The sequence below is a fragment of the Oxyura jamaicensis genome, chromosome 3 (genome assembly GCF_011077185.1).
Source record: "Oxyura jamaicensis isolate SHBP4307 breed ruddy duck chromosome 3, BPBGC_Ojam_1.0, whole genome shotgun sequence".
Lineage (NCBI taxonomy): Eukaryota > Metazoa > Chordata > Aves > Anseriformes > Anatidae > Oxyura > Oxyura jamaicensis.
In genome coordinates, this window is record NC_048895.1 from 84,122,969 (window position 1) to 84,135,404 (window position 12,436).

General features: G+C 39.5%; 1 protein-coding gene across 1 annotated transcript in view; it reads right to left on the bottom strand.

The window, feature by feature from the left end:
- Window positions 1-9,069, bottom strand: part of TTK (TTK protein kinase) — a 31,557-nt gene extending 22,488 nt beyond the window's left edge. Inside the window, exons 1-5 of the mRNA XM_035322524.1 lie at window positions 8,938-9,069; window positions 6,394-6,573; window positions 5,159-5,306; window positions 4,754-4,976; window positions 1,053-1,159 (exon numbers count right to left, since the gene is read on the bottom strand). Coding sequence (XP_035178415.1) covers window positions 1,053-1,159; window positions 4,754-4,976; window positions 5,159-5,306 — 478 coding nt within the window. The 5' untranslated portion in view covers window positions 6,394-6,573; window positions 8,938-9,069. The remainder of the gene's footprint in view (window positions 1-1,052; window positions 1,160-4,753; window positions 4,977-5,158; window positions 5,307-6,393; window positions 6,574-8,937) is intronic.
- Between the last annotated feature and the right edge of the window lie 3,367 nt (window positions 9,070-12,436).

Genomic DNA, 12,436 nt, shown 5'->3' on the forward strand with positions numbered 1-12,436 from the left:
GCCCGTTTTCCAAGCAACTGCTACCATGGATGAGCTAGCCACTGTCTTTTTACTGCTGAGCATGATGTTGTCCGGCCCAGCATACCACTAAGTTCAGGTCAGCTGTCCTCTTGTCCACCCTCAGCATACTGAGTATGTAAGTATGGGAGGCACAGCTGGAAACATGCAATGTTAAGCTAAAACAGTTGTGTTATTGACACTTTTAAGCGATCACAAATCAAAAATGTAGCACTTAGAGACAAGTAACTGCACCCAAGCCAGATGTAGTGCACCAAGGAACAGGATAAATGAATTCATCTCAAATGTCTCATCTCAAGGACAGACAGTTCAGGCATACCTTGAAGAAGTGAGCCAGATTTAAGAAAATGTTACCCTCATATCAGAATGACTTGCCTAAAACATAGCAGTACAAGTGACAAAGACTATTATATTTTTAACACTGACAAATCTGCACCACAACTGTCCACCCACCCCACTGGTGCTCAGCATCTGTGACAGAGAAGTCTAGTGCAATTATGAACCAACATCATTCATCTCTGCTGTCCCAGCACAAAAGGTCAACAGTGGAACAGGAAAACAAAAAGAAAACCCAATTGCCAGCTACTGAAGAACCTGAGTGGCAGAAGGGAAGTTTAATTTGACCAGATCGCATTTATCGCTTTGGGTATTACAATTTTAAAAAGCATCGGTTGCTTTTTGGAGGGCGAGTCTCTTCCACAAGCAAGCTGAAGATAAAGGGGAAATTACCAGATTTGCCCATAATTTTTCACCCCACCAAGAGACTCACTCACACCTGCCAATAACACCTATGCTTAAAAATCAATGCCAGTTTTCATCTTGTTTGACAATTATTTCTAAAAAAGGAAAAAACTAAGAACTGTGCATATTTTCATTAAAAGTGAAGACAAATTCTAATTAAGTCTCTATCATAAGCGAAAAGACAGGTTTTTCATTTTATGATTTATTACTCAATTTCCTCGCAGAACATGTAGCATAGCAAAAAAAAACAACTTAAAACCAAAGAACAGCAACACCAAAGTTTTTCTACACACCTTGTGATAGCTCAAACTGTGCAAAAGCCACATGCACAAAAGCAAATTTCTTGCAATTCAGTCTGGCCAGATGAAATTGGTCCCGTGCTTCCTCAGGATCTTGAAGACTGTAAAGACAGCACAAGGCTAGTTACAGAATGAAGAACCTGACTATCAAAAATCAAGTTCCATGTGCTTGGAGATTGCTTCAGGTAATTCTGGAGAAGCAATCTATATATAGCTGAAGTTCTTCCTGTTCCTCAGAACCATAAGTACAGATAAACAATCTTTAGAAAGCTAATAACTGAAAAATAAAACTGAACCTTCCCAAAAAACTAGAATGTACTCAAATCTGAAAAGGCCATGGACTCATTTTAAATGAACAATATCAGCAGTGACAAAGAATACAGAGCTACTTTCCCCTCAAAACACTCCCTAACACCTTTCCAAGCCACATGCTGATGCTATCCAGAGAATTATCTCTGGATTTTGTTAGTCCACTAGCATTATTCTAGCTGCATCCACTCCCACTGAGGAGGCTGAAAAAGAGGGAGGCGTATTTGCTTGAGAATTTGTGTGGAAAAATGTTTGCCCTGAGAAACATATGTAGTATTCCAGATTATCTAATTATCCAAATGATTCCACATTACATTAGTTAGCAAACTCTACAATCAAGAACAGACATTTCTCCTAAAATTTCACCCTGGTTCAAAGTGAAGTACTTAAAAGTATGGACGGAGAAACAACAAATTAAACAACAGCTTAAGAAGTATGAAAAACACATCACAAAGCTAAGTAGAATGCACTTTGAGTAGAAGTCCATGGAATGGTAGTTATATTGAAAATTAGCAAAGTCTCCATCAGAGTTTAGGGCGTGTTACTACTGCCCAGTATGTTTAATACACTCAGCTTTAATGATCCAGAGCAGTGGGATAGGTATAGAAGAACCCATTCACAGGCAAAGTCAGAGGTAACAAAAATCAGCCTTGAACACATTAATTCACTTTCACAAACCCATGTCAAAGGTTGTTTCTGTGGGAAGCAACAGTCTTTGATAGCAATAAGCAGAACAGGACCTACTGTTAGTAACAGGGACCGAGTGCCACACACTTGGTGGCACTGTATTACAACCAGAAGGCAGGCCTGGCATGGTTAATGCCATGTGCAATCAATTCACAGATGCAGTTGGCTATACCTTTGCCTGTTTCAGAGAACATACTTTTTTTTCCAAAAAACTTCAGCATTGTAATAGGTCAAAAGGTTTTAGCATGGTCAGGCTACAGCAAGAAAAGAGTCCATGCTAAGCCAGGCCCAGAGCCAAGAATGACAGAACCCAATTTTGATTGGAAGAACCCAGTGTTGGTGCACATAGACACTGAGGTCTCAAATTGTTGGTCACTGCCTGCTCTTAAAGTTTGTGATGCTCCTGTCTGGCTTCTGATGTTAAGTAGAAAATTCACAAGAACAGAAATAAGAACATTGCCAAGGGGCACCTTTCTTCTCCCAAAGGCACCACCACCAGAGTACCTATATATCAAGGAGTTAATTTATTCACAGTAGCTAAGAAAAATCAGAAATATTTTAGAAAGTCATAAGGTTCTTTAACAGGAACTAGCTCAGAGAAACTAGACAGTACAAGACAAACTGACAGCCAGGAACAGGGGAATCTGAAAGATCAGGCAAAGGAAACTGCAAGCACTGAGCAAACACTGACATCCTACACTCAAATTACCTCTCATTGAATAACTCCATCACCAGGAATTGTAGACAAGCAACACTGGCTGCAGGGTTGGGTTTTTGTCTGTTCAGTCAAAAGCAATTTCATGTTCTGGTGACATTATACATGTAATTCATACACAGCTTCATATAAATTATTTATAAATTTATAATTTAAAATAACAAAGTTTACTCTTAATAGTATAGGCCAATCTCCATTATTATAAGCTAATGCTTACTCATTAAGTAAGAATTGGATAATCTATGGAAGTAATTTTCAAGTGAGGAACAATCATTTAGGGAGACTTCTAGCAAGATTCCATTAGGATTGATGCCAGATTTTAGCAGGCACTTTTTTTTAAGAGTGAGAGGGGTTGTTTACCTTTTTATAATAATACAATAAAAAGTCAGGAAACAAAGCTATTCACCAACTGAGAGATAAAGCAAAAAAAATCAGAGTGGACCTGAACTGTAGGTAGATTCCATAGGTAACACTGGTTATCAAAGTGGAGGGTATTTTAGTATAGCTATTGACAGGACATTTTAATAGCAAAATAAGATACTTGGGCTACTCCCAAGAAGGCATTCCCGAATACTGTAGCAGTGAAGCAGCTAGCAAATTCCAGTGGGATGCTGAAACAAAAACTTAGTATGCATTCTAGTTGAACAGGCTACTGACTGTGCCTTCAGCTTTGCTTTTTGCAATACAATACACAGAACACTGAACAAAGTTCCAGTATCCATACCTTCAAAGTCACTTTTTAAATATGAAGTGGAAAGAGGTCCAGAAGTTTTAAGAGTCATTAGGAAGGTAGGGAAATCTTTCCAAAGTTAAACTCCTACTCTACATGAGACAGATGTTACTTGGTAATAGGATCGAATCAACATTTTGGAATGGAAGTTAGAGAAAGTAAGCCCAAAGCCTCTATCACACAACTTCTGCTCTGATAAAAAGCAACTAACCATCAAAAAAAGAACACCATCTCTCCATATCTTTAAAAGCTGGACATCTTTTCAGAATACATGCTTTACTCCCAACATTTAGCCAAATAACACCATTTTCAAAACACTATGGATTCACAGGTCATTATTCTCTTAACTTTCTCACAGTAGATTCAGCGGATTACTAAAACCATGCAATGGAAGTAACCACTAATAAATTAAAACCCATGCAGATGACACTACAGATAAAGTAGAACATACTGCAAGTTCAAGCCACCTGCCAAAAAGGACCAAATAGGAGAATATACAATAAACAAGAATTACTAGCTATATTCACTAGCTATATAGCAGGTGACAGAAGAACTCCTTACCAAAAAAGGTCAATGCATATGTAATGATCCTGACCCAAATTACATCTGAAAACATCTGAACATACTGCATAAATTTGCACCAGATAAAGCAATAAACTACAATCAGAACTGTCTTCATAAATTATTAAAGTACTGAAGGATATTATAAGACAGGTGTTTAATGTAGCTGGGATACAACTTTCATAGTAATAGAGAAAGAAGCCTAGACAAGGAGAGACTGCTGGAGTTTGGCTAGAATTAGATTATAGCAAGTTGTCTACCTCAAAGCCACAGCAAGACAGTTACAAAAGTCCAGGGAAATAATCCTAGCTTAAAACATACAGTTTAATACACAGATTATAGATACCAAAGATTGAAGTCATATCAGATTTCATCCATATAGTTTCTTTTGGGCTTACATATAAAGCTGAAATGAGAAAGAGTGGTTTCATGCTATCTTCCCTTTTACCTTACACATACAGACCAGAAGTGTCAACAACCCTAAATCAAATAGCTCTGAAGAAGAATTTTTCATCAAGTATAAATGCAAGGACTATGGAGACTAAGGAAGCTGTGTAGCCAAAGCTGCTCAATTTCAAGCAGCTGATAAAAAAAATCTGTTGCAGAAGACACTAACACAAAACCTGTTAACATCATTAAAATTCAAGTCATTGTTGAGAGTTCTTATATTGAAAATAGAAGATTCACACTTACGCTTTCAACTCAGCAAATCTCACAAGGATGCGAGCATACTTCTCATCTTCACTATGCTTTTCTGCAGGTAACGCAGTTACTGCTTGACTGTAGCGACCAATGAGTCTGTTCAGTGTACTAACATCCATATGAGGAATACCCTTTTTCTCCAGCCTAAGTAAAAAAGACAGCCAGTCTTCTGGGTTATTTGTCATCATTATTTGATTAACTGTTCCAGAGTTATCTGAAAGAAAAACAGGAGATATTAAAATTGCAGTGTTTTGAATAAAAACACTTTAGAAGCTTTCATACAAGACAATTTTTTTAAATACTAGATTAGAATAACAGTTCCTAAAAACAAGGAGAACATGGACTTAAGCCCAGGTTAAGATCAGGCATACAACAGATATCAATGGAAACACATACCTGTTGTATCAGCTGAGATTTTAGTACAGTTGAGTTCATCTGTGATATTGTCTTCATTTCTGTATTTGTTTTTCAGGTCTCTAACTCTACTCATGATTGAAGCAATTCGTGGCAATCCCCGTTCACTTAGATCCTCCTCCTCCTCCATCTAGAGACACAAGGTGAAACCAGTGAAGTTTTAGATTTAGAAAAACCCTGTTGCAGTTGACCTTAATTGGAACTACCATGGGAGAGTCCCTCATGCATATTTTGCAGATTGAGACTCAACCAGCAGATATTAAGACTTTGTCAATTTACTTATACAAGTAAACTTGTGTTAAAGACATGCACATTGTAGTATCTTTGCAGAAAAGCAAGAAAAATCAAAGTTCTAAAATGAACCCTTCCTTTATAAAAAGTGTTTTCAGTGGTCAAAGAAGAACAGAAGCAAGCAATCACCAGATATGTAAGCAAAATTATACAGAAAGTAGTGTGAAAGCTAAGAGACATGAAAGCTAAAATCAATCCTATCTGAAAAATCAAAATTTCACTGAGCAAGATTAAGAGAACCCTCCCCTCCTTTTTCTTCAGCAGTAAAGTACATTGAACAGAAATCTAACTTGAGGGCTCATTTGCAACTTCCTTTAATACTCATTCCTCTCCACACTGCATAGAGAAGAATTATCTTCAGCTGTTCTGAGATCACCTCTGTAAACCATCTCATCTTTTGGGGATTACATCACTAAAAATGACATAGGTGATTACTGTAGCAAAGAGTATTCACATGCTGCTCCAAAGATGGCATTTACTTCACAGGGAGAATGATATTCTCTTCACAAGGAAGATTTTGGTAGCCATTGCAGTTTTGCTCTTGATTAATACAGTAGAAGGGGCTACAGAAACTCAGATCTCCTCTTTATAGGTGAGGATATCCTTGAAAGATCTGTCCTTGAACTGTACCCATTCCCTTTAAGCATGGATAAAGTCATCTTTTTGAAACCAAACCTTAAATAACCTTAAACACCAAGAAATCTGAAATTTACCTCATATGGTAGTAGTATGATCTCATTACACCTGTAATTGCTAATGATTCCCTGGTAATTTTTATTTTTTTCATTATAAAAAGCACAGTACTTATGTTTTCCTCACCAATATAAAGGTATTATTTTTCTGGTGACAAGTTGCCAAATATAGCTGACAAAAAATCATCCTCTATATAAATATGATCTTAAATGTCAACAAGACAACAAACTTACATTTCTGATATGTGGCTTCTTAACTGAAGAAGGTTCAATGTGTACAATACAGAATAATTGTCTCTTGAAGAATGGATATGCTCTGTCAAGAAGTTAACTTGGATAAGGGTGAGATTACTTCAGATGATCCCAAGAATCCAGCAAAGGCAAGAAATGTAGCTCTCCATCCTGAAGAAGTTCCTAAGTAACAAAAAAATAAGTGATTACACATCAAGAAGTAAATCAGTATCAGTACATCCTGCAAGCTTGCTTCATCTTCACAGCTTCACAGACATATTAATTTTATTGATTTCTTTTAATGAAAACTAATTAGTAACAAGACTACTAAACAGCAGAAAGTCAAAAATTACTCTTGTACTAAGAGCAAGTACTTCCAGGTGTGCCTGCTATATAGGACATTTACAGATGAAAGATATACTAAAATCATAATCACCTGAGCATTGTCATGATTTGCAACTAATCTTTCCACTCACACCCAAGATCAATCATAAGCAAGTATTCAGAGTCTTGTTTTGGCTTAATCCACTGCATGATTACTTTTTCAGATAGCATTTGCCATGAATTTGTGCAAAGTGTGTTCAAAATTTGATGAGATGATAAAGACCTAAAATACCAACATGCAGTTATAAGCATGCTCACTAGGAACTGAGCTTCTAACTGCAATGCCTGCATGGCAGCACATCCAAGATCTAGAAAAGCCACACCAGAAAGAAGGTCAGGGACAAGGAAGCAAGGAGGAGGGAGAACATGGATGCAGAGGTTGGGAAGATAAAACCACCTCTAAAAAAGCATAGCAGTAATTTTTAACACCTCATACAGACCCAGTAAGAAGCCAAAAGACAGAAACTAGAAGAGTAGTATGTGCTGTAAGTGGGTGAAGTGACAGTATGGGTTAGTGACAGGATTCCACATGTAATACACCCAATAATGTTTATTAATACTCCAGAGAAATAATAGCCTCCAGCCTTGAAATAGATGTGCTGTGGCATGCCATTTCTGAACAGAGCCAGGTGCTGTTTTTACTGAAATACAATGAGGAAGTATGAAAATCCTTCTTGATCTCTGAATGAAAAAGTACCCTCTTCCTGCTCCTGGAAGCTATCAAAATACTGCATCTGTCTATCTAATGAATTGTTGAGAACAGCCAGGATTTTAAGCAATGCTCAGGAACCTACCTGGCTTTTTCCTGCAAGTGAATCAGGCAGCCTACAAAAAGGCATCCATGTCATCCTGTTACCTACCAGTTCTGTGCTGCCCAATCACTGTGGCTCCAGCTATTATCTTAAACAGATGTCTAGCTCTGTTTCTATGGCCTAATTAAAATTTTTGCTAAGAGACTGAGATGAATAACTGAGTCAAGTCCTCTTTGCAGGAGAAGAAAAATGCCAGCTCTCCCACTACATCAGGGACTTTACTAGCTTGGGTGTTTTCTGGCACCCCCTTATATTTAAGCTGTTTTGCCCTTCCTACATGCAGAAAGATCCCACACAAACAGCAGGGGGAAACTCTCAATAGCCTTGATCTTCTACAGCACTTGCATTATTTTATTCATGTATTCAGGCTAGTATTTCAATACTTTCCACTGTTTAATCCTATACTTGCTGGTAGTCCAGAAAACAGCATCAGTTAGCCAGTTACAGAAAGCAGAGCTATCCCCATAATCCTTTCCAAGTGCAGTTATATCAACATTGCTTAAACACTATAGCATTACTCTAACCCTTCTTGACTGCTAGGAACTATTACACAGACAGTTACGTGCAAAAGAGTTCCTGCCCTCGAGATCTTGCCAGCTGTCCAATGCACAAAAGAACAGAAGCATGTGATAACACACAGCCAACCTTCAGAAAGGCGTGACATTATCTGTTATTTACCCACTTGTTCTGCAGACGTCAAAGCAGAGCCTACTCTTTACTGTAACCCTGAAGAAACAGATACAAGCTTACAAGCTGCTGAGCTTGCTTAAAGCACACCGGAAATCATGAAAGCAAATGCTCCTTCTCAAAGATACATGTTTTGGGTCAGAGAATAAAATTGTAATGGTAGGAATATGGAAGAAATTCTGTCCGTTTTGTTACTCTGGGCGGATATTAAGAAAAGCTACTCCTAGGAAGAGTTAAGCTGAATTGGTAACTGCCTGTGGAACCAAATCTGGAAGCAGGTGACGGCCCTAACCCCTTGCAATCCTCCCCGACCTCAGCTCCCTCCACGGCCCTGGTTGCAAGGCCGGGTTCCGCGGTTAGCGGTCAGTTACCGGCTAGTCAGGCTCGGTGACTCCCTCCTACCCTTGCTCCCCAGCGCAGCCGGCCTAACCTTTCCCTTACCCTGCCTCTACGTTCCCCAAACCACACAGAAACTCGCCATTTCCTGAAGCTTCTCCCCAATCCTATCAAAAAAAAAAAAAAAAAAAGTATATTTAATAAATAAAGCCCCGAGCTCCGAGGCCTCACGGGCACGACCCAGCCGTGAGGCCCCCTCCCCGCGGCCCCTTCCCCCCCTCCCCACACCGAGCGCCGGGGCCCCCAGCGGCCGCCCCCCCGCACTCACCTCAGCCGCTGCCGCCGCCGCCCGCTCCCGGCCGGGCTTAGGCCGCGCGCGCCGCTCCCCGTTTGAATCTCCCCGCGGCCGCTGATTGGCCGGCGGTGGGCAAAAACATCGGAAGCGCGCCTTCCTATTGGAGGGAGATAGCTGAGGCCCCGCCCACAGCGGCCGCGGCCCCGCCCCGCTCCCCTCCGTTCGCGCCGCGCGGTGGGGCCGTTATGCGCCGTTACCCGGCGGTGCGCTGAGGGGGCGCTGTCATGGCGCCGGTCGCTATTGTAATCCCGAATGCCCCCAGAGAGTACGAGCTGCGCGCACTGAGGCCATGTATACAAAGTTCAAAGCACAGAAATGAGGCAGCGCAAAGATAAAATACATCTGAAAGCAGTTCCAAGCAGTAAATGCTCTGTGAAGCCTCACTTACCTCTAACACGGTGTCTGCACTGCGCGTCCTGACCGTCTCCTTAAGATCGCGCCTTCCCGTTACCTTTTTCTCAGACGGATTCCCCATAAGCTGGTTGATAAGCGCAGCTCGTTATCTGCAGCGTGCCTAAGGCTGCTAAAGGCAGCGCTTCCCTAAAGGCAGCTGCCCCTTTCCCCTTGCAGTTGGATTACAGCGCTGCAAAAGCACTAACTAGAACAGTTCGGCCTCTCCGAGTTTACCTTCTGCAGGGACTCGTTAGTTACTGTCTCCTTTTTAGCCAGTGTGGCTCTTCTGATGCTCACAATATTTACAAGATTGTTTACACGCTTCATAAAAAGCACTGAGACATATTCTCTCCCTCTATCTATATATATGCCATATTAATTTAATAGCCTACTACTTACCATTAGCTTTCTATGCAGTCCCCATGTGACTTTAATAGCATAATACCTAAACTGGCTTTTAATTGAAGTTAATCTTGCTCGTCTTGTATTCATCTAAAACATAAACATCTTGTCTAATGTAATGATAAAAGTTCACTCAGCAGAGAAAGGGAAGAGGCATTTCAAGAGAGAAATTTGAGTCCAAATACTTGTTTCGGGCTCTGATGGATCATCCTGTGGAGATGTCTGTTTTCTCCAAGCACAGAGGAGTTACAACTTTTAGCTAAGATGCGAGGTGATTTTTTTTTTTTTTTTTTTTTTCCCCATATTGCCTATTGTTCTGGTGAATAATGCTGAAAAGGGTGGTCATCTGAGTTCTGTAGCTGTGATAAGCAACCAGGGTACTATGTCGAAAGAATCCTAGCAAAACTGAAATGAATGGGAGAAAGAAGACAGAACAGGCCCCTGGGAGGAAAAAAATAATAATAAAATAAATAAATAAATAATATTAATAATAATTTTAAAAAGGCAAAGAGGGAAAGGGGTCAGAGAAAGAAAGGCTGTAATATCAACAGAAAAAAATAAAGAAGCCTCGGTATAGTACTCTTCAAGGAAATATATAATGTGTGGTGTTTGGTTTGATGGTGGAACCATTGCTTGCTTGTTTATAAATGTTTATGCATGTTATTCATTATAATGTCATGGGTGTACAGGGAATCTAAGAACTGCAGCACCTGACATCTTCACCTGAAGGTGATACCAGTTTGAATGACAAAAGTCACATGCAAATCATAAAAACAAGGATGTGATGAAGAAAAAAGATGGATGACGAACAAAAGGAGATGTCAGTCTTTTGTAAAGAGTTACATCAGGCAAATCCTGTTTCATTGTTTTAAATACTTGATCATATGGTAAGACTTTTTATCTGTTTGGATAATCGTATTGCAAATCCAAGTGTGGCAAATGCAAGGGAATTGCAAAAGATTTTTCAAATGTTGAGGAAGTCTTTATAACACACTATGAAATTTTCTGAAATGCATATAAGAGAAGGGCTGTCCTCTTCTAGCTGAAAATTTGGCAGCAACCAACTCATTTTCTTGAGCTGATATTTGAAATTCCGTGTCTCTGGTATGAGGTGATGAGCTAAAGAAAAGAGATGGTGGTTTATTGATTACAACTACTGGCAGACATTCAGTGTAGCTGTTTTGGTTAAAAGTGCATTTGGAGAGAGCCCTGCTGAGTATTTGATGAAATCTTTATTTACTGGGAGCATGCCGACTTGTCCTGGCTGTTGATGCATTACTCCAAACTACAGATGTCCACAAGAAGAAGCAAACAAATATTCTAGATGGCAGAGTCACCTCAACAACTGAGAAATTGATCTGAAAATAAGTGGTTAATTAACAAAGCATTAACATTTTCAGCAGCAAGAATAACAGATATTCCCATTCCTCCTAGCTGTTTTGTTTCCATGACACACTACTTGTCATTATTGACTACTTCAAGCTTTATGTGTAATTAATTGGTTTTGTTTATTTTTTAATGAATAAGGAAGAGAGAACAATAGTTATTTGTATCAGTGGATCTTGTTCCATAGTGTTTGTTCATTCACAGATCTGATGCGTGCTTTGTGATTGGACTTTTACAATATACTTTATTCTTTACTGACAGACATGTTCAATCACTAAAACAATGAGAACCATTGACCTGGATTCTGTGTTGTCTGATAGGTACCATTTGGGGCTGAAAATCAGTAAAATGCACAGATGTGTACACACAAAATAACAATTTAGAAACGGACTCAATCAACAGATCCACAAAAGGATGTGTCAATAAGAAATGTTTGTGCTGTTCATTTCAAAAGGATGCTTCAGGGACTGGTTCTAACTGTGATCTATTTTGGGTATTATATTGGTGATATGGAGATGAATATGAAACGGCTGCCAGTAAAGTTGATACCAAGATGGTGTTAATGCTGCAGGCAAATGACTTGGCCCTGACCTGAGGTTAAGCTAACTGCAGGACATAGGAATCCAGTGAATGTGACATAAGAAATTGCTGAACATGAATAACTGTGATAAGATGGTGAAAGCTACAGAGAGCGCTGTGAAAGGTGGCTGGATCTCGCATGTGTTTATGGGGAAGTTATGCGAAAAATAGAGAAATTTCATAGATATTTGAAGGGGAATATTTTGGAAAGAGCATCTTCTGTGAACTGCGATCTTACAAGCGCAAAAGCAGGTCTGTAACCATATCAGGAAAACCTCCACATATGAGATCACTTGGGTAATGGTACCAGATATACCAGATTTGAATACAGGCAAGCTCTGGAAAAGCTCTGGAAAGGAATTCATAGTTTTTTTTTTTTTTTCTGCTTTTGACATCTTCAAGATAAAGCTTGTTGTAAAATATGTTATATTTAAGCATAACTTACTCTGATCAATATTCTGGGCTGCTACGTGAAAATATCTAAGCTGTGCTAAGAAGAGATCAGGCTGGATAATCCAATGGTCCTTTCCACCTTGAACAGTGTGAATCCACAGGTCTCAGGAGAGGCATCCGTGGTGTTCAAGAATCAATCAGCATTCTTTATTGTTTGGAAAACACAGGTCTTATCCTACAAAGCTTTATTCTTTCAGGTTTGTTTCTTCACAGCATCTATTTCCTGTGGAATCAGAAAACTAATTTCTGACGAGTCTTC